General features: G+C 40.8%; 1 protein-coding gene and 1 non-coding gene across 2 annotated transcripts in view; both read right to left on the bottom strand.

The window, feature by feature from the left end:
- Positions 1 to 275: 275 nt before the first annotated feature.
- The window catches only part of SLC17A8 (solute carrier family 17 member 8), a 66,595-nt gene continuing 43,792 nt past the window's right edge, over positions 276 to 23,078 (bottom strand). Inside the window, exons 6-12 of the mRNA XM_074402359.1 lie at positions 20,193 to 20,279; positions 19,267 to 19,406; positions 19,001 to 19,150; positions 17,598 to 17,730; positions 9,632 to 9,742; positions 4,230 to 4,357; positions 276 to 2,558 (exon numbers count right to left, since the gene is read on the bottom strand). Of these exons, the coding sequence (XP_074258460.1) occupies positions 2,214 to 2,558; positions 4,230 to 4,357; positions 9,632 to 9,742; positions 17,598 to 17,730; positions 19,001 to 19,150; positions 19,267 to 19,406; positions 20,193 to 20,279 (1,094 nt within the window). The 3' untranslated portion in view covers positions 276 to 2,213. The remainder of the gene's footprint in view (positions 2,559 to 4,229; positions 4,358 to 9,631; positions 9,743 to 17,597; positions 17,731 to 19,000; positions 19,151 to 19,266; positions 19,407 to 20,192; positions 20,280 to 23,078) is intronic.
- On the bottom strand, positions 19,494 to 19,600 carry LOC120365212 (small nucleolar RNA U13). Its single transcript, XR_005580219.1, has one exon. It is a non-coding gene; the product is annotated as a small nucleolar RNA U13 (small nucleolar RNA).

Here is a 23,078-nt window from a genome sequence, read left to right on the forward strand (position 1 = left end):
TGGTGTTAAAATGTAATCATTTATCCATTGCAACCTACACAGAGAAAAACCCATCATAACCAAATAATATATTTTCTAGTTTTTAACACCTTGAGCTATGACTCCATTTTTTTAAAAAAATACATATTAAAAGTCAAGTTATGAAAAAAAATGTAGATTTTCTGCACATCACACCAACTTCAAGCAATGTGATAAATACAACTTTGTGTCACAATATACAATACTACTACCTTAAGGATTATCATGAGTTTTTTAAATACAATTATTTGACTTAATTAACACACACACACAAAATAAAACACTGGCTATCATAAATTGCTAAATTTTTATTTCATATTTTACTTAGAAAACATCACAACTTTCACAATAAGTTCTGGAGATAATGGATAAAACTGACACAGCATGTTTTCTTTTCAACTGAAAAGTCCAAAAATGTTAGAAGATGATAATGATAATGCCAACTATTTACTTGAGCATTTTCTGCATGCTAGCAATTGTTCTATGAGGCTTGCATGGATTCACTCATTAAAGAGATTTAAAAATGTCTACTAACATAAATTGTGTACTAGTGACATAAAGAATATTATTTAATGAAGAGTCACAATTTTTCCCCAAGATTATTTCATTTATAAAACACACTATAACTCAGCTAGTATAACTGGGGACCAGAAATACATGTGGGAGAAATTAGGGGGAAAAAAAAACACTTTACGTTAATAAATTACAAGTAAATCTATAATTTTTTTCATATTATATTTTTCTTCCGAAAGTAGAAATAAAATTTTCAAAACCAATGAACAGGAAAATAATTTTAATTTCAAATAACCCTTTGGATGCCAACATTAAAAATTTAAATATATCTAAAAGTATCCATGTAATTGCCTTATGTGATCAAAGGTAAACTTTTCAGTACTAACTGTAGGTCTAATTGTCCCAGATGTTTTCACTCTAGTATTTCCCTGTATAACTACTACTACATTATTGTGATTTCGCTGAATATCATTCCAAATAGAGTCATTATGAATACATTTGATATAAAATCATAATTTTATATAATCTGATGAAACTTCCTAATACAATCTCCAGCAAAAAAAAAAAAAAAGGCTAAAGATAAGCATTTTTTTTCAAATAGAAAATTATTTCAGAAGAATTTTACCTAAGAAAAAAGGCATTAACCTACTTCTTAAATTATTAAATGTCTTAAATGTTTATAAGTAATTTGGGACATCATTTAGCTACATTTTTAACATTATGGAAGATTGAAACTTAATAGCCAATCTCTTGTTTACTGCTTCTAGCCATTTTGACCATCAGATTTCTAAAAATGTGGCTGTCTTGCTTAGCTTAAAAAAAAAAAAAAAGAAAAACCTATTTGAATCTCCTATGTATTTTGTGACCCTCATTACTTTAAAAACTATGGAGTCACAGAACCATCTGACTCTTCACACAGGACATTAAAGGTCTTTGGATCTAGCCTCTTACACATTTGAATCCCCTCTGCCTCATCAACTGAAAAGTTTCCCTTACCTGACATCTACGAAAATGGTGAATTACTCAATTACTCCATTTTCAGTTTTCACTATTACAAATGTCTTCCCTACACTGAGTGGAAATCTTCTCTAGAACTGCCACCTACTGGGGGCTTCAACAATCTCAGCACCAACTCTGGTAGATGACCTTGGGCAAGTTTGTATCTTGTTGCTTTAGTTCCCTTGGTGGTAAAATGGGACAGGAAATGTGTGTCATAAAGGTGCAGAGATTAAATAAGAGTGTTTATACAGCACCTGCCACAGTGTGGGGTTCTATGGGAATACGAGGCTACCCTAGAGATGTGGCGGCATCTATCCTCTGCATGGCTACCCTAGAGATGTGGTGGCAGCTATTGTCTACATTCCTTCTGGCCAAATATCCCCATTTCCTTCTATGTTTCTTTGAACAACTCTAGTCATGCCTTTCTGAATAAGTTCAGCTCTTTGAGAGAAGGGTCAACTGTCAATTCAAAAAATACGTATTATGAACTATTTTACCAACTGAGCTCAGCTTTTTACCTATGCATGTCATCGAAAGATAATATTTCTCTTTTCCCTGTCACTGGTTAGATCTTCTCCTCTCCCCATATTTGGACCTCTGACAAGCTGGGCTACAAGAAAGGCAATAGGTTTGGATACTTTCTGGTTCTAAAGTAAGGAGAAGACAGAAGTGCCCCTCAGACATTAGGATGTAGCTGAGAAGTTTCTCTCTTCATTCTGGTAGAATGTTGGCTCTTCCTCATCAAGGGTCGTTCCTCTCTGTCCTTTCCATTCCTTCTTCTGGACTTCACAATTCTGGGCAGTGGCTCCATAAGACATCTTCTTTCTGGGACTCGAAAAACTCTCATGGTTGAGTTCTGTCTCCTCAGCTAATTCATCCTGGTCAATGATTCCACATTTCTCCTCAGAGAGATTCTCTGGGTCAGCCCACTCCTGTTTCTCCCCAGAAGCAAAGACCCCATAGAAGATCACACCACTGTAGTGCACCAGGGCAGCTATGAGGAACACATTCTGCCATTCTTCACGGGTCTAAATAAGGAAATAAAGTGCCAATTATTCATGTTTTAACGAAAACCAGAGATTACCAGTATGTCCTGGAGGCCTCCGCTGGGAAAAAGCACCTGCCCATGTGGGAGGCGATGCTCCTCTGCTCCCTGGCAGGGAGGACATGTGTCAGAAGCATCATCTAGGATTCAAATCTAATTTAAAATAAAATGTTCAAAAATGAAAGTTAAGTCCAGGAACAGTGGCTTATGCCTGTAATCCCGGCACTTTGGGAGGCCAAGGCAGGTGGATCACAAGGTCAGGAGATAGGGACCATCCTGGCCAACATAGTGAAATGCTGTCTCTATAAAGAATACAAAAATTAGCTGGGCATGGTGGTGCGTGCCTGTAGTCCCAGCTACTTGAGAGGCTGAGGCAGGAGAATTGTTTGAACTCAGGAGGCGGAGGTTGCAGTGAGCCCAGATTGTACCACTGCACTCCAGCCTGGCAACAGAGCAAGACTCTGTCTCAAAAAAAAAAAAAAAGAAAGAAAGAAAGAAAGTTAGGACTACAATGAATATGAAAGTTAGACATAACAATTAATATGTATTTTTTAAATTTAGAAAACACATTTTAAAATAAACAACATATAAAAATACTAATACATGCAGCACCATTGCATAGCTTTTTAAATATGCAAGTCAGGTTTCCTTTCACAACTAAATTAAACTTGTTTTAGGAACCCACCATTTTAAATATCAGAAGTCTCCTTGCTTGTTGTTGGATACATAACAATATTTGAGCCATTAAAGTTCTCACCCTTGACTGACAGGAATTTTATTTATAATCATATCTACAGTATAAAAAAGTAATCAAAAATAATGAGAATTTGTGTCTAAGACTGGGGGAAGATATCTTGGATTTAATAGTCATCTTATCAATCCTATCATTTCATGAACAGACAGGGAAAACATGAATTCTCTGGCTATAAATTCCTACCTTCCTTTTCTGTCAAAAAGTAGGAAAATTTATCTCACACTTTCTTCTGCAGGAAGCTCAAAAAACTTCTGAAGGAGTATTTGTAATAGGTAATCCAACTAAGAAAATAGTTGGGGGAAATAATTCTATGGTATCAAAGAATTATTATTTGCAGAAAGCAGCATCTTGAGACGTTTCAATGACAAAGATAAAGAAATCACATGGGCTGTGAGTGAACTCTGGATGGATCTTCCTCTACCACCCACCCTAGTCTAAAATCACAAAGGCTCAGTAACAACTGGGTGGGTTATTAATGTCCTGTTTATTCTATTCTTAACTAGGAAGTATAACAGCACTCATCTTTATTTGCTGAAACATGCTAAGCAATGGATGGATATTAAGTTTAGTCACTGAGAATGAGAAAACAAACTGCAATAACTCATTTATCCTGGGTTAACTGCCTCAGTTTCTTCTTTGTGTCTCTAAACAGTTTCTATAGCCCATACCCCTCTTTCCAGATTTTTATTCCTCAATTGAGAAAACAGAGACAAAACAACTCGCCTTGGTGCCATTGATAAGCAATGATTTGAAAATCAGCAGAAGAAAGAAATTCAACTGACTCAGTCAAGGTCAAGGACATACACATTTACACACTGCAGTAGAGCCTTGAAATCCAAAGTTTGTGTAGTGCTCTAGTCTTCCGATACTGTAACCCACAGCCACAAACAAGACCTTTACCTTGTGCCTGGTCATTGCACCGACAATGAGGGGACAGACCATTCCAGAAAGGGTTCCCACTCCATTTGAGATCCCCATGAGAATGCTGGCATAGCGGGGGGCAATGTCCAGGTGGTTGACGTTAAAACCTACAGTGAAGTCAAAACCTCAAAATCAGTCAAGAACAGAATTCCAAATACACTTTGGAAAATACTCAGTTGCCCCAACTTTCACCAATCTGTTCGGTTTCCTCTAGCATATGACTGATGGATATTAGTTTCCAGACCAAGAGAATTGGGTTCATGAGGCTGTTTGCACAAAGCAACACCAGTAGATAATGCTGGACTTGATTATCGATATCCATCATGGGCTCTCTCTACAAGAAGAATTATGGCATCTCTACCCTGTAGGTTCTGAATTCCAAAATACGGTGTTTGGTGCAATATTGAAAAGCCTAAAGCCTGAATCACATTTATGCAGAGTAAAGAATTACACAATCACATACAGTATGATTAGACCCAAATCTTGCCTCATAAAATTCCTGCTCCTACCCCGGACTCACTCTTAAAAGGCAGCCAAGAGTAATCCAACTTTATTGGCCACATAACCACATTTTCACACAATGAAAAGCATACTTTTCAATGAAACATTTGCACAAACATTGGCAGAAACTTCTGTAATTTATGAAGCATTTTCACGCATCTACTTGATTTGCAGTCTGTAAATCTGGACTTGAATCTTATTTCTACTATGTAAACAAGTAATTTGGGAGCCTTTGTTTCTTCATCTCCAATATGAGGATAATATTACTACTCACTTCATAAAGATGCTGTGATAGAGACTCAGGAGAAATAGGTATGTGAAGCCCTCAGCAAATATCAAAGCTATACTAACTATCACTACTACTACTACTACCTTCTGCTGCCACTGCCAAGTAACTCCCTCTCTTTGAGGTCTTCTATCGAAAGATAATGCTGCTGGCCAGGCATGGTGGCTCACACCTATTATCCCACCACTTTGGGAGGCCAAGGTGAGCGAATCACCTGAGGTCAGGAGTTTGAGACCAGCCTGGCCAACATGGCAAAACCCTGTCTCTACTAAAAATACAAAAATTAGCCAGGCATGGTGGCGCATGCCTGTAATTCCAGCTACTTGGGAGGCTGAGACAGGAGAATTGCTCTAACCCAGGAGGCAGAGATTGCAGTGAGCTGAGACTGTGCCACTGTACTCCAGCCTGGGCGACAGAGCAACATTCTGTCTAATAATAATAAGAATGCTGAAAGTGGTCAAATTGTAAGTTGCCGACTCACAATTAATCCATTTATCAGGAGAGAAGAATGAGTGGAGTGAGGGGGGAGGAGTAAAGACAGGGAAAGCAAATCTACAAAAGAGGAAGCTTAAGGCACTGTAAACCAACTTTGTCAATATATTCCAGGGGTGCATGTTCAAATCAGACAGACCTCAGTCTGGCAGCTTAATTGAGATGCAAGCCTAATCTAAGGATTTAAACTTCCTGAACCTCAGTTTCATCATCCATACAATGAGATAACCATTCTTATAAAATTGTTGTAGGAATTAAGTTAAATAATGTACATTAACTACATGGTGTATAGACGTGAAAACCAACACGCATGTTCTTTCCAGGTGGTTACCTGTCCTTCTCGTTTCCTAGCATTTTCCCTGAACCAGCAAAGTGTCTGGCTCATTGTAGTCACGCAATAAATATTTGTTAAATTAATTACCAACTTCAGCTACTGAAATTATAGCAAGGGGTTGTAGGTTTTATTCATCTTTTTGTTTTTCTTTATTTTGCTTTTTACTTCTCTATTCTGTGCAAAGGACCTGAAAATAGGATTTAAAACATTTTTTGGTCTAATCTGGCACATTGATTCGTTGTTAATCTAGCACCAAAAAAAACCTCCCTTCAGAGAGAATTTTTGAGAAAACTTTTTGCTAATAAATATACCTTCTCTTTCAGGTCAACGTGTCAAATAATCAGAATATAAAACAGTTGCAAGTTCATTAATCTTACCGTTGATTGGAATGTAATAAACACTTTATTAGAAAAGAATCCAGAGATAAGAAGCAATTAATAAGACTGTAGAGTATCATGCTGTGATACAAAACCTGGGCATCTGTGTTTAGCTAAAGATAATGTGGAAAAAGCCATTTAGGTTTTTAGCTGCACAATCCTGGCATTTGGGCAGGGTAGGAGAATCACTGAGATACTGAGATATTGATAGATTTTTATAGTAGATGAAAAAAATTACACACAAACAGAGAAAACCTGTCTTCTCTGTCCAGGCCATTTCCCAAAACAGACATCACTCATCCCTTTAATTTAATCTCATCCATCTCAGCAGTCTTGTCTATAATGAGCACCTAAATTGTGCCGGTCAGTCTTCCCTGGCATCCATGTTTATTCCTTTAAAAGTGGCAGACACAGATCCTGAGGAATTATTGCCCCCGTGGCCACAATCCCTCCCATAGTGTCATTCTTGGGACGAACAGACCTTTATTCTACTCCCAGCCACTCACTGGGCAAGTTAAACCACACTTTGGTTTCCCCACCAGTAAAGTGAATACAGCAATACCCTTCTCATCAAGGTTGCAATGGGGATTGAATGAAATCATGTTTAAAAAGTGGCAAGCAAGCCAGGCATGGTGGCTCACACCTGTAATCTCAATACTTTGAGAGGCTGAGGCAAGAGAATCACTTGAGGTTAGGAGTTTGAGACCAGCGTGGGCAACATTGTGAGACCCTGCCTCAAAAATTGTTTTAAAATAGCTGGGCGTGGTGACACATGCCTGTAGCCCCAGCTACTCAGGAGGCTGAGGCAGAAGGATCAGTTGAGCATGGGAGGTAAAGGCTGCAATGATCTGTGATAATGCCACTGCACTCCAGCCTGAGTGACAGAGAAAGACCCTATTTTTTTTCTGAGACAAAGTCTCTCTTTGTCACCCACCACAATCAGCTAATTTTTGTAGTTTTAGCAGACACGGGTTTCGCCATGTTGGCCAGGCTAGTCTCGAACCCCTGATCTCAGGTGATCCACCTGCTTCAGCCTCCCAAAGTGCTGGGATTACAGGCATGAGCCACTGCACAAGGCAAGAGACCCTGTTTAAAAAAAAAAAAAAAAGTAGCTGTTGTGATTTGGAGTTATGATTTGGAGTATTGGGTTTTTCTCCTACAGATTGTGACTTAATTGGCAATTGGGGGAAAGGAAGCACTATGAACCTGAACATTTCAATATCTCTGGGAACAGGATATGGATCTCTTTTGCATCACAAAGTTATCAAGTGAAGGTGTTCCTCAGCATCCTACTGGAAGCAAGTCGTGATTGCTCTGCCCTTGCTACTCAAAGTGTGGACTCAGCAGCAGCAGCAGCAGTGGCACTAGGGAGCTTGCTAGAAATGCAGAATCTCAGGTTCCACCCTAGAGCTACCAAATTTCAGAATCTGCATTCTGAAATATCCTAGAGTGATTTCACATAACACTTTGATGAGCACTGAACTGGTGTGTGTACTAATAGAACAATCATGGTGAATACTTGTTAATTTTGTTATGCATCTGGCACTGTAAGAGCTTCAAATAAATAAAGCTAAGGCCTTTATTTGAATAAATATTTCCAGTAGAATGCAAACTTTATGGGAGTGAAATCTTTCATTTGTTCACTACAATATCCCCAGTGCTAAGAATAATGCTCAGCCCACAAGAAGTGAGAGGAGACACATGAATGATCTCAGTTCATCTCCCAGCAACCCCATGAAGTTGCCATTTTATCTCTCCAATCTCTAGATGAGAAAACTGAAGCTTGAAAGTTTTCATAATTTAGCAAAAAAAATTTTGTTAGTAAATAGTAAGCAGTAAAGAAGGCCTCAAACCCAGGTCTATGCATCTCTAAACCTAGCTCCTTAGCCGCAAGTTACTTTTAATTTGGACTTTTACTTTATCTTCTAATTTAACTGTTCATCGGCTCTATTTATTTTGATAGATTCAAGCCCCTGTCTTAGGGCAGTTTAGACCAGAGGTTCCAATTTTCTGGGACACTAATGCTCTATTTGATATTTAAGGCAGCCTGGAATAATGGAAGGGGCACAGGCTTTGGGCCAGGCAGAACCGTTCTTTCATCCTTCCTTTGCCACCAACTGTGTGACATTAGGAAAGTACCAAATTTTTCTGAGCTTTAGTAAAATAGTGAAAAATCAGTAACGTAGTGATATACTACTACTTGCTCCACAATGTTGTGAGATATATGCACCATATGTAAAACATTTTTAATCAATTTTTAATTTTTATTTTATTTACTTATTTTTTTCTTGAGACAGGGTCTTGCTCTGTCATCCCAGCTGGAGTGCAGTGGCACAAGCTCAGCTCGCTGCAACTTCCACCTCCCAGGCTCCAGCCATCCTCTCACCTCAATCTACTGAGTAGCTGGGACCGCAGGTGTGTGCCATCACACTTGGCTAACTTTTCACATTTTTTGTAGAGATGGGGTTTTGCCATGCTGCCCAGGCTGGTCTCAAACTCCTTGGCTCAAGTGATCCATTTGCCTCGGTCTCCCAAAGTGCTGGGATTATATGTGCTAGCCGCTGCACCCAGCCAATAACTGGGCAATGTTTTACAATGCTTTGGAGATAGACAAACTACTAAATTTCACTCTTTCACCCAGTTCTGCATAAGAAGCTTCTGATATGATTGCACCCTGGCCTCTCTCACACATGCAGTAGACTGGTTTCTGCTTTTGTAAGATGGGGATTGTAACAGCACTGATACCCACTAGGGTAGTTGTGAGAAAGACAGGACTTAATATACACAGATGGTTTGGAACGGTCTGCAGCACAGAATCTGTGCTTGTTCATTGCTAGCTCACATCATCATTGTCATTATTCTTACCAGCTTTACCCTGTTCAGAAAGTCACTTCCCCCTCTCTGGACCTGCATTTTCTTGTTTGAAAAATGAAAGCAATGCAGTAGACAAAAACCTAAAGAAGGTTTTCACTCTCAGAAAAACTTCTGATTTTATGACTGTAACGACACTAGCAGTTCTCTGGCGAAAGGTGAGGCTTGAAAAAGTCACAGGAGCCTCTGTTAGGTAGGGTGTCATGGTGCTGAGTGCGAAAGTCCACTTCACCCAGGACATATGCTTGAGCCTCTGCTCATGTTTCAGAAGGGTCACCTGCACTTTGTGTCTTTTTCCATAACGAAGTAAGCAGTAAAACCACCTTAACTGGGCTCCCAAGCCCAGTTCTCAGTGATCTTACAAAATCACCTTCTCTAGATGACATTCTCTGGGTGATGGTCCTGCTCTCTGAGAATGGACTGGCTACTGAAAGCAGATGCTACAATATCCTCGTCCTTCCTTCTTGCTGGGACTTGTTGAATCTATAGTCGAGATCTGGAAACCCAAAGGACACATTACCTGAAATAGCAAAGCCACTAAATCCTACAGCAAGCACCAGAAAGGAGATAGCCACCCCTTTGGTATGGGAAAAGCCAACCACCAGGAGTAAGGTTGCCTCCATGCCAAAACCTGCAAATGGAAAGAGCAAGGGGGGAAAAATGTCATTTTCATATCAGTCAACTGAAGTTCATTTATTTATCAAACAAGAACGAATATATATTTCTCCAGACCTAAGTTTGTTTTGTTTGTTTGTTTAAGTTCTAGGATACATGTGCAGAATATGCAGGTTTGTTACATAGGTATATATGTGCCATGATGGTTTGCTGCACCTATCAACACATCATCTAGGTTTTAAGTCCCGCATGCCTTAGGTATTTGTCCTAATGCTCTCCCTTTTCTTCCCCTTCAACAGACTCTGGTGTGGGATGTTCCCCTCCCTGTGTCCATGTGTTCTCATTGTTCATCTCCCACTTATGAGTGAGGACATGCAGTGTTTGGTTTTCTGTTCCTCCACAGACCCACATTCTGGTACAGTGCTTATAATGCTACCCAGGTCTCTCACGACATACGACTATAGTAATATTCCCTGAGTGTTCATGAACCTTCTGACATTATCCTGGTGCACCTTTAACACCACACGGTCACAATAGGTTCTGATGATGCGCCTGGGATGAGGGATGTTAATTATTAGTTGCGTCATGGGTAGCTGCCCCTGCCATTGTTAAATACTAAAACTCTACTGTATAACTGTGTTAATGATCCCCCTTTGACTAGTTAAGTTATGGCCTTTCCCATAAAAGTAAAATGACAACACTCTAATATTTTTTGCCAAAAGCAACCAGAACACTGTAGCAAATAACTGAAACAAAACATAGCACTTCACCACTTGTAAAGCATAAGTCAAAATTTTACTACTTCAGGAGGTCACCAAGCTCTCATGCCTCTTAAAAAACAGCAACAAACAATACATGAGATTTTTGCACAGAAAATATTGTAGAACAAAAGTACTTTCTGTTCCTTTCATTCAGAATAAGTAAGTCTAGCATAAAAAAAAAAAAAAAAGATGAGGAAATTATGAAGAAGTTCCTTCTCACCAGAAAAAAAAAAAAAAAAAAAAAAGTTCAGCCAACAACAGACAGAAAAATGATATAAATATCATTTCCAAGTATATAGAATGCCCTAGGAGGGGGAGAGACAATTAGTGGTGCTTCATTTGGAGATTCTTTGCTGATTCCCGACATCTCTACACAATTGTCCTACAGTACCTCAAAGGCAACATGCCCAAATCAATTCTCTCTTCCCCTATTTTTTTTTTTTTTTTTTTTTTTTTTTTTTTTTTTTTGAGATGGAGTCTTGTTCTTATCGCCCAGGCCAGAGTGCAATGGTGCGATCTCGGCTCACTGCAACTTCCACCACCCAGGTTCAAGTGATTCTCCTGCCTCAGCCTCCCAAGTAGCTGGGATTACAGGCATGTGCCACCACACCTGGCTAATTTTGTATTTTTAGTACAGTTTGGGTTTTGCCATGTTGGCCAGGCTGATTTCGAACTCCTGACCTCATGTGATCCACCCACTTCAGCCTCCCAAAGTGCTGGGATCATAGGCGTGAACCACCGCCCCCAGCCTCTTTCCCTACTTTTCACTCCTAAACAAACAAGGCAAACTGCCAGCACCACGTGCTTTCTTCTTCTTCTCTAATCTTCTATCTTCTGTGTTTAGAACCCAGTCTTTAGAGTCAAACTGGTATGGATTCACTTTCCACTTCAAACTCAGTAATTGTGTGGCCTTGAACAAATTACTACACCTCTTAGATTCCTCATCCAAAAGACGGAGATAATACCACAGCCTTGTAGGGCACTGGAAGAGTAAATGAAATTGGTATATGAGGTACTGAGTGTGGCACATGGGCACAGCTCAACAAATGGCAGCCAGAAGTCCGACACAGAAACTTGAGAACTGCCTTGAACTTCTCCTCCTGCCTCAGCTTTCACATGCAAATCTGCAGGTTTGGCCTCGGAAATATCTGTTCTGTCCAACTGCCACTTTCCCCTCCTCTGTCACTGCTTTAGTCCTGGGCCCTGTGACCTCTTAACAGGGCAACTACAATAAGCCACTTATTTGTCTTCTATTTTTTTGAGATGGAGTCTTGCTCTGTCGCCCAGACTGGAGTGTAGTGGTACAATCTCAGCTCATTGCAACTTCTGCCTCCTGGGTTCAAGTGATTCTCCTGACTCAGCCTCCCCAGTAGCTGGGATTACAAGCACCTACCACCACGCCTGGCTAATTTCTATATTTTTAAGAGAGATCAGGTTTTGCCATGTTGGCCAGGTTGGTCTCAAACTCCTGACCTCAGGTGATCTGCCCACCTTGGCCTCACAAAATGCTGGGATTACAGGCCTGAGCCACCATGCCCAGCCACAACAAGCCACTTTGGTAGTCATCCCAACTCATCCTCCTCTGATGCATTCTCAACACCACTGTCTTTCTAAGCCACACACCTCATCAGTCGCTCCTGTGCTTAACATGTTTGTCATGGGCTCCACATCATAACGTTCTCTAATAAACCCCTCCTCCTGTTCCAGTTTCATCTTCTTCCAGCCCTCATCTCTTTGCTTACTGCCCCATTCAACAGGCAGCCCTCTGTGCTGTAGTTACTGCTCTATTAGCTGTTTTCTAACCACATAACACTGTCTCGTGCCCGTACATTTTTTCTTTACCTGGGATACTCTTCTCTCGCTACCTTCTCTGTTTCTGCATAAATCTTACTGTTTTTAAAGTCCAGATTAAACAGTGTCTCCTCTAGAAAGCCTCCATAACAACCTGCTCCCTGCCCTCCACCGATGAAGCTGTCATCACCTTCTCATTATTTTATACTTTTCAATATTGCTTTGTAATTTTTCATTTCTGTTTCTGCCTCTCCCACAAAACTGTATATTTAACACAGAGTCTGGCTAGCATGTAGTATGCACTCAATAAATAATGTTTAGCCAGACGTGGTGGTACACACCTGAAATCCCAGCACTTTGGGAGGCCAAGGCAGGCAGATCACCTGAGGTCAGGAGTTTGAGACCAACCTGGGCAACATGGCAAAACCACTTCACTATTAAAACTATAAAAATTAGCCAGGCACGGTGGCATGTGCCTGTAATCCTAGCTACTTGGAAGGCTGAGGCAGGAGAATCACGTGAACCCAGGAGGCGGAGGTTGCGGTGAGCTGAGATTGCACCACTGCACTCCAGCCTGGGCAACGGAGCGAGACTCTGTCTCTAAATAAATAAATAAATAACGGTTAATGAAGTAATGCAAAGGAAAGGAATGGGACCCAAAATCAAGAAAATAAGGTTTACAAGCTAAAGTACTTATCGTAAATGATAGTTTACTTATTAATACTTACCTTTTTGAACCTATTTCTTCAACACTACTACAAAGAAGGGCAAGAACTAATAATTGTTTGAAATGACTTCTAAATAATAAGATGAAACATAATTAGGGAAGTTGTACTTTTAAAACTATCGGCTTTATACCATTGCTATTTGTTCTTAATTTTATTACAACATTTAAGATAACACATAGAGAAAAATTGCTAGTGTTTCATATTCTAACTATGTGTGTTTTAGAAGTGGCTTATTCTAAATAACAAGGCATCTAGCTGAAACTTCTTTTATTTTAACACTCTCAGCAGAAGTGTTGAGAGTGCAGAAAGTTAATTCGTCTGAAGCATTAGAATGATGACATTGTGTAAAGAATAAAACTTAGAAATGATACATCAGTTCATCTGTAAGAAAAAAAAGAGTTTGGCCAAATAGCAGATTGCCAAAGGGAAAAGAGTATTTAAGAGCCCAAATGGTTTTTATTGACCGTTAAAATACTAGAGACAGGACTGTATGTTTCAGGAGCTCAAAGATAAAATTTGTGCTTTAGGAGTAATCAGGAGATCTTCTTTTAAACTGAACCTATTTAGAGATGCCAAGAGAAACAAAACTAGAACTTAAAGGTCTAAGAAATATTTTATTTCCTATTAAAATAGTCTGAAGTTCACATATGCAACTGATTCAGCCAGAATAGAATTTTTGATTTCAGTCACACTTTACACATTGTACAGAGGGGGCAATACAGGAATTTGGCAACTGTCTTTAAGTATCATGGAGGTGATCGCTGATTCAGAATGAACTAGAATTCAACATCATGTCTTAAGGTGATCTTTCTTTGCTTTAAATGATTTTAATGGCACATAAAAATCAATGAAAAGAAAAGATGTCAGGCTCCAAGATATGTGTCATCCTTCTCAGATGAGAAATGCCTTCTATATTTCTTATTGGGAAACCAAATCACCAACCAAAATTCTCTGGAAGATCACACCAGAGCTTCACCATTTCCAAATCAACCTGCAGTCTTCAGTGATGGCACAAAACTTTGTTTTCATGTAGTTATCTCTGGTCTAGCATCTCTGTATTTAAGCAGAAAAAGTGGTACCGTTATGGTCTTTTTTAACATTTTGTTTTCTATCTGTAACTCACTGGTCCTACTGTAACAAAATATAAAAAAACATGAAAAGCCAACGAGAAGAGGTAGTTTTTTAAAGATGGGAGATGAGGCAGAAAGATTCCACATATGCCTTCAAGTTTCTGTGGAAAAAATCTATTTCCTCTCAACAGGCACTTTGTTAGCAATTAAACATCTTTAAGAGTTCTCATCACCACAACACAACACCATCACCACCAATTAAGGAGAAACAGCAGAGGTATTGGGGCAGAACTAAATAGGAACAAGACATTCCCACAAAATATGTTCAAGAATCTCTAATGCATCTGGGGTTAGAAGAGGTTGTGCAAATACTGTTTAAATCCAGAGCCTTCTTTAAAGTTGCTGGTTTAGAAGTACATGTTTTTGGCCAAGGAAAGTACGATTAAATAGCAGATATTTCTTTAAAAAAAATTCTTTGAAACACTTCTGTGTTTTTGTGTCTTGAACACTGGAGAAGAAAAGCAGCATTAACATTTGTTGAGAACTTTTTATAGGTTGAACACTGCACTAGGTACATTTACACATCGTTTCATTTAACTCTCATAACTATCCCCTGAAGTAAATGCTATTATTTAGACTTTAAAGATGGGAAATGTTGGCCCCAAGAATTTAAAATTCGGCCCCCCTCTCTCCATCTCCACTGGCATCACATTTGTCCAAGCCGCCATCTTCTCTAGACAGGACAACTAAAATCGCCTCCTACCTGGTCTCCCTTCTTTTACTCTTGTACCCTGCATGATTCCCCAGAGTAAAAATAAGTAAATCAGACTGGGTGCAGTTACTCACGCCTATAATCTCAGCAATTTGGGAGGCTGAGGCAGGCGGATTACTTGAGGTCAGGAGTTCAAGACCAGCCTGGCCAACATGGTCAAACCCCATCTCTACAAAAATACAAAAGATTAGCCAGGCGTGGTGGCCCATGCCTATAATCCCAGCTACTCAGGAGGCTGAGGCAGGAGAATCATTTGAACCCAAGAGGCAGAGGGGAGCTGAGACTGCACCACTGCACTCCAGACTGGGCAACAGGGCAAGACTGTCTCAAAAAAAAATAATAATAATCAGATCATATCCACCCCATGCTTTACATCGTCTGCATCTCAGTGTACTTCAAATAAAACTCAAGCTCTGCATGTGCGGACAAGGCCGGCCAAGATCTGACCGCAGACAAACATCCTGATCCCATTGCCTGTAACTTAGCCATTCTGACTCCCCTTCCTTCTATTCTCACACATGCCACATTCCTGTCTGCCCCAGGGTCACTGCACATGCTAATTCCTCTGCCTAAAATCTTTTCCTGAGAGAGCTATAACAAGACAGCACGTGACACGTTACCAGTCTAGCCATGTGGACATATTCAGAGGGATCACTGGAGAATGGCATGGCTTTAAGGAAATGCAAGAGGAGAAGAATTGAGCTCGATGTGTAGAGAGGACTGGGGTGAGAGGTGAAGGTGAGAACGCACAGGGAAAGAGAAAGGGAAGAGGCAAAGTCAGAGACAAAGATATGTTCAGGGCTTGGGTGAGGGCTGTTCAGCTGGAACAGAATTTTATCATTAGCAGGGTGAGGCTTTGGCTACTGTATTAGTTTTCTTTTTGTTTTTTAATTTTTATTTTTGAATAGAGATGAGTTCTCACTATGTTGCCCCAGCTGATCTCAAACCTCTGAGCTCAAGTGATCTGCATGCCTTGGCCTCCCAAAGTGCTAGGACTGCAGTCATGGGCCATTGCATCAGGCCTACCACCGTATTAGTTTTCATTTGCTGCTGTAATAAATTACCACAAACTTAGTGGCTCAAAATAACACCAATATCAAGTATCTGCTAAGGGATAGACTTAAGAATCTTTAAGATCTATTACAATGATTAGATGTCACCTCTAAAATATGCTCTGCACTGCTCTATGGTTCTGGAGGTCAAGAATCCAAAATGGTACAGGGCTAAAGTCAAGGTGGCAGCCTACGGAACTGCATTCCTTCTAGAGGCGCTCTGGCAGAGTCTCTTCTTGTCTTCTCCATTTTCTAGGGTCTGCTTATTTCCTTGGCTTATGGCTGCATCACTTTGACTCCTGCCTCAACCATCACATCTTCTTCTCTGACTCTGATCCTCCTTCCTCCTCTTATAAGGATTATTGTGATTATATCAGGCCCACCCAGATAATGCAGGATAAACGCCCAACTCAAGAACCTCAATTTAATTCCACCTGCAAAGTCTGTTTTGGCATGTGAGGAAACGTATTCCCACCTTCCGAGGATTGGGACTTGGATATTATTCTGCCTGCTACAGCTCCCTTGGAGAGGACTTGAATGCAATATCCCAGAGCTTCACCTCCTGCCCACCAGACAGCAGACCTACATCTGCTAACCCTCAGTCCACTACAGGAAAGTTCAAGCTAAGGTCAGGCCCACACATCCCTGCCCGGGACCAGCAGTCAAGCAGCTGGGAGAACAGATGCCAACAGACTCTTAGGCTCTCTTCCCGAAATGCTGTGGGATCAGATTGTGCCTGCTTCTGTGTCCCTGGTTATAGTCCTCACTTCTAAACTTGCCCGGCCTTGCTTATCTGTCAGAGCATGCGCAATCCGTCCCTTTTCAATTTAATATGAGAATTGTGAGCTCTTGTCCATAGGTGGCGCTATCCTCTACCTCCTGCCGCTCATCCGGACGATAGTCCTCTGGAGGGGTAGCAGCAAACTAAGAGCTTTGACAGTGGGCTCCGGCTGACCTGATACCTTGCAGGGATCTGCCACTTGAGCACGTCCCTTTATTTTACCTCTGTTTCCTCATTGCAAATTGAATATAGTAATAGTACCTGCTCCATATTGTGGTTATGAAGATTAAATAAGATAATGTATGTAAAAGATTTAGCTTAGTGTCTAGCACAGAAAGTATTCAATAAATGTTAATTTTAAAAGAAAGACAAAAATACGTTTTTTTAAAAAAGCACTCGTGAACACTGTAGGGGTTGACAATTACTTTCACCTACCTCTTTTGGGAAATCACCTAACATACACTTTGTCTTTACAAAATTAAAAAATACAGCACAAGCTAAATAAACCAGGAAAGAGAAAGGTGTATGTGTATTTGTGTGTATGTGTGTGTGTGTGTGTGTGTGTGTGTGTGTGTGCATGCGTATATACCCTATGCACAAGCATAGGCTAGGCGGAGAGACTACTTTTCTTCTGCTTCTAACCAAAACATATGGATAGGTAGAAAGGTAAGAAGGAGAGAAGGGAATAAACTACATAAGCAAACAATACATGTGGAGGGATGTATGGAAGGGTCTCAGCTCACTGACCACTTGGCAGCAGTGCGATGGATAACACTCAAGTATCTGCTGAGGGACAGACTTAGGGGTCTTTAAGATCCATTCCAATGACTAAATGTCACCCCTAGTATATGCCATGCAGTTCTGTTTACTCTAATTCTACAAAAGCTGCCTAAGCCATTTATGAAATCCGCAGTACCTCCACAGTTCATGATTTTTCTGACAGCAGTTGTGGTCAAAATTTGCCTGCTTCTTAAATAATCAGCCAATTGTCCTCCAATAGGTACAACGATTGTCATAACCATGTGTGGGACTGCTGATAAGAGGCCCACCTGGAAGGGAAAGAAACAATCAGCAATTTGTCATTACTTCTGAGAGAGGGGCCTCCCTAATTCCCTTACCCAGCTCCACTTCACAGCCCCCCTACTTACGACCACCAAATTTAAGCATTTAATTATATGGGATCTGGGTAGGCCTGAATTTCATAATAAATAAATGATGAATGAGTGAATGATTTTAGGCCTCCACCAGACTGGAAGCTCCTTGAGGGCAGAGATGACTTTTATTCATCACAGAGGGCATGGCATATGGGAGATAAAGCATTTGGCATCCAGTGAGCACTGATGACTGTTGGCAGCCACCATTACTATGCCAGCTCTTCTGTAGTCACTTCTGACAGTCCTGTAGCTAGGCAGACATTTGTGTCTGCTTGGCTACTGTTCTTTCCCTTGTAGGAAAGATGTTTAATTATCTTATGATGATGGTTTATGATTCAATATCCACATCTTTCCTCCCTAAAACACAATTGGCCTGATGATAATGTCCTGGAGCATTGAAAGAGGTTCTTTCTTTTTTTTGTTTTTTTTGGAGTGGGACAAAGTCTTGCTCTGTCGCCCAGGCTGAAGTGCAATGGTGCAATCTGTCTCATTGCAACCTTTGCCTCCTGGGATCCAGTGATACTCCTGTCTCAGCCTCCCCAGTACCTAGGATTACAGGCACGCGTCACCACACCTGGCGAATTTTTGTATTTTTCAGTAGAGCCAGGGTTTTGCCATATTTGTCAGGCTGGTCTCAAACTCCAGACCTCAGGTGATCCACCCACCTCAGCCTCCCAAAGTGCTGGAATTACAGGCGTGAACCACCACACCTGGCCAAAAGAGGTTCTTCCTAAACCATTGCAAGCAGTGATTGCTACTGCTATAGCCACCATTATGGAGAGGGGGTGGTCTGCAAAATGAGTGGTAAGGCTCTTACTGCTACTCACCAAGTAGCTTACAGGACAAAAAGAAAACCCATAACCTCAAATCTTTTTATCCTTGCCTAATATGCCATCCTTGAGCCAGTTTCAAAACCACTTTGAAATTGGGTAAGCCATAAATCTTTAAAGCAGTTTAATACAGCTCTGATCCTTGCTAAGAAGAAATTAAATAGCTACGCATACTATGCATAGAATGTATAACTTGCCAGACAGCCAGACTATTAGGTGTCACAGAACTGTTATGAATTACAATTTGAAATTTAATTATTTTATCATGTAAAGTTATTCTCTGTAGAATCGAGAGACTTAAAGTTCAAGAATATTTGAAGCATCTGTGTGTTTACCTTACTTATTGCAAATCCAAAGACCTCTTCAAAATAGGCAGGCTGACTTATAAGGAGCAAATAAAAGGTCCAGCTTCTGCAAAAATTTGCCACAATGATTGCATAAACCGGCAATGATGTGAAAAATCTTTTCCATGGGGTACTAAATTTCTAGGGAGTAAAAACATCATGAGATTTTTAGTAAAGATGTTGACATTTTTTCTGTAAGAAGATAAGACAATCACTCATCAAAAGAAGCAAGTCTTCATTTGTCTTTTTATACTTACACTTAGACTAACCACGTTGGCCCCCTCTCCTATGCTTGTCTCTATATAGGTCTTCTCCTCATTAGATATTGTTGGATGAGCTGCTGGGCACTCATAGGCCTGCAACAGCCAAAACATGTACCAGATAATCCCAAACATACCTGCAGTTAAAAAAGAAAAGGCTTGGTTATATGGTCTCATTTTCTTTCATTTCTAAATTTTTCAATTTTTACCATATTATTTTTTCATGTCAGATGAGTAACAATGCCAGTGTCATAACAAGATTTGAAGGACTCGAACATCTCACACATGCATGTGAACACCCAATTATCACACTTATGAACTACAAAGGGATCTTTACAATATTTCCAAATGGCAGTATGTTCGGGTAGGGGAAAGTACTTTGTTGATGTTCCTCTTGCTGTTAACTGGCATTTAAAGAAAGAAAATGTTCTGCTTTTTTTTTTTTTTTTTTTTGAGACGGAGTTTCGCTCTTGTTACCCAGGCTGGAGTGCAATGGCGCGATCTCGGCTCACTGCAACCTCCGCCTCCTGGGTTCAGGCAATTCTCCTGCCTCAGCCTCCTGAGTAGCTGGGATCACAGGCATGCGCCACCATGCCCAGCTAATTTTTTGTATTTTTAGTAGAGACGGGGTTTCACCATGTTGACCAGGATGGTCTCGATCTCTTGACCTCGTGATCCACCCGCCTTGGCCTCCCAAAGTGCTGAGATTACAGACTTGAGCCACCGCTCCCGGCCTCTGCTTTTTTCTTTTAAGTCAACTTTAATATAAACATTAATCAAATCACAGATAAAGTATTGCATTTCTACAATAAACTTGTTTTAGTAATCTCTATTTTGATGTAATAAACTCTTAGCCAAACCCGTATACAGTAAAATACCATCTCTCTGAGTCACATGTGAACTTGTGGAGTCAAATCACTCACCGTAAATATAGAAGACAGAGGACCATCCAATGTACTGCACCAACACCCCAGCCAGGGGCATAGCGACCACCGCCCCCGCATAGGAACCTGGAACAAGAAAAAACGAGGAAATCTTACCAATCATCACGCAAACCTTTTTAGCCCATTTCGAATTCATGTGGTAAATTCAGGAATGAATCAAACTGAGCAGGAGTCAGACTGCCTCCGTGCAGAGACAGGCAAACTTCCAGTGTGCCTTAAAACAGGGCTTTCAGGAGAGGAAGGTCACCAAGATGCCCTTTAACTTCATCCAGGGACCACACAGGATTTGGACAAAGATTGCTCCAGCACCACAATTTGGAATTATATGAGAGAATGGAATCAGAAGATGTAAAACTTTAAGATAATTTTTTAAAATTCAACCAGGCACGATTGGATACAAAAAAGAGCAAGCAAAGAAAAAAATATATATATATACAAAATTTGCTTAGGAGGACTGGGAGGATTCTCATCCAGGTCTTTAAGTGAAGGACAATGAATTATTTAGAAAACCATGATTTTTATAGTCTTGATTGGGAAAAAAAAAAAAAAAAAAAAAAAGGAGGGGGTTGCCAGGCACAGTGGCTCACACCTGTACTCTAGTACTTTGGGAGGCTGAAGCAGGCAGATCACCTGAGGCCAGGAGTTCAAGAACAGCCTGGTCAACATAGCGAAACCTCATCTCTACTAAAAACACAAAAAAAATTAGCCTGGCATGCTGGCACACACCTGTAATCCCAGCTACTCAGGAGGCTGAAGCACGGGAATCACTTGAACCCAGGAGGCAGAGGTTGCAGTGAGCCAAAATCTTAACACTGCACTCCATGACAGACCAAGACTGTGTCTCAAAAGAGAAAAAAGCTGAGGGAGGAACAATTAAATTCCAGGTGGCAAGAGGGCTGCTGTCTCCATTCAGCTGCTGAATGTGTACATTTTTACATTTGTTTCTTACTTTGTAAAACATAACCTTACAAACGCTTACCTGTGTGTGGATGTTTATCTTGTCTAGACAAGGTAATTGCAACTAGAGGCAGTGACCTGACCTCTACTATCTATCCTCTGGACTTCCGGTAGGTAAACATGAGCCCTGTGACCTCCCATTATTGGGAGTTACTAGCTGAAAGGAAAAGTTACTCTCTGAAACTCCCCCTGGGCTATGAATGAAAAAACTCTCACTTCAGAAAAAGTGAGTGGTGAAAGAAAATTCTATATCCCAGAATTCGATGCTAAGGAGGATCTTTAGGAAATGGGAGATTGGGAATCTTCCAGAGAAATATATTAAATCACATCTTTCCAAGGTGGGCCTGACCCTCGGTGAAAACCTCAGCCTGAGATCTGGAATCTGAACATCATGAGACCCAGAAGTCAAGAGACTCATTTTCCCCAGAGACAAGATGGGAATGAAATATCCATCTCAAAGGGTTGTTTTGTGGGTCAAATAATGTAGGTGAAGATGTTTTGTAAGGATAAAGGGTTACACAAATGCCAGCTATTATAGCTATTATCATGATACAGAATGACAACACAATCAAAAAGCAAGCTCAGGGTTTCTCAAACCAATAAGGCAAGCACTCCAGGCCTGTGTTGAGAACGGGCTGCAGGTCTGACTGTACTGTGCGTGGGGACAGGCTGGCCTTCATCCCCAGGCCAAATACCTTGGGAGCTGGGCTGGGCGTGTCTGGTTTAGGAGATGCAAAGGAATGCCTGGGACAGGGAAAAGTAGAGATGCACTAACTAAGATGCACTGAGTGCTCTCTGGGCACCTAGCACCATGCTAAGTGTTCTGTACCCGTGACTTTGTTTAGCCCTCCTTCAACCTGACAGGGTAGGTACAAATATGACCCCCATTTTATAATGAGAAAGCCAGGCTTGGGGAGAGGAGATGGACTGCCTGAGGTCACATGGGTAGAAGTGACGAATTGCTAACTCCGAAGCCCTCACTCTTATTTAATCATTCAGTCATGCTCCTTCACTCAAAAGCACCTGATCATTCCCCTTACATAGTAAGAAGCATTCTCTCATTGGGGAAACTTTACAATGTGATATGGCTTGGCTCTGTGTCCTCAGCCAAATCTCATCTCAAATTCTAATCTCCATGTGTTGCGGGAAGGACCTGGTGGAAGGTGACTGGATCATGGGGGTGGATTTCAGCCCTGCTGTTCTCATGATAATGAGTGAGATCTCATGAGATCTGATGGTTTAAAAGTTTGGCACTTTCTCCTGCATGCTCTCTCTCTCTCCTGCCACCATGTAAGATGTGCCTTGCCTCCCTTTTCGCCTCCTGCCATGATTGTCAGTTTCCTGAGGCCTCCCCAGCCATGCAGAACTGTGAATCAATTAAATCTCTTTCCTTTATAAATTACACAGTCTCAGGCAGTTCTTTATAATAAGCTGTGTGAAAACAGACTAATACACAATGTGACCTAAACTACCCCTCTTCTCCATCAGAAAAAAAAAAAAAAAATCTTCCTCATCCTTTTGGATATTCTCCAATGTCAGTTCCTATTAGACACAGCCCCTGAGGCAGACAACAGGGCATTCAGCCCTTACTGCAGCTGCCCCCACTGCTTCCAGACTGCCCTGGGGAGCAGACTGCAGCTCAGTCCTATGGGCCTCAGATGATTGTTGAATGGTAATGGGGAGAAGAAAAGAACAGAGCTGGGGGTGAGAAAGAGGCCATGGTTCTGCTCTCACTAGCTGCAATAATTTAAATCTTTTTTTGCCTCCCTGAGCCTCAGTTTCCTCAACTATAAAACAGTGAGTTATAACTGGTTATATCAGTCCATTTTCATGCTGATAATTTCATGTGATAATGACAAACCCAAGACTGGGCAATTTACAAAAGAAAGAGGTTTAATTGGACTCACA

This window comes from Saimiri boliviensis, chromosome 7, assembly GCF_048565385.1.
Source record: "Saimiri boliviensis isolate mSaiBol1 chromosome 7, mSaiBol1.pri, whole genome shotgun sequence".
In the NCBI taxonomy this organism is placed as follows: Eukaryota; Metazoa; Chordata; class Mammalia; order Primates; family Cebidae; genus Saimiri; species Saimiri boliviensis.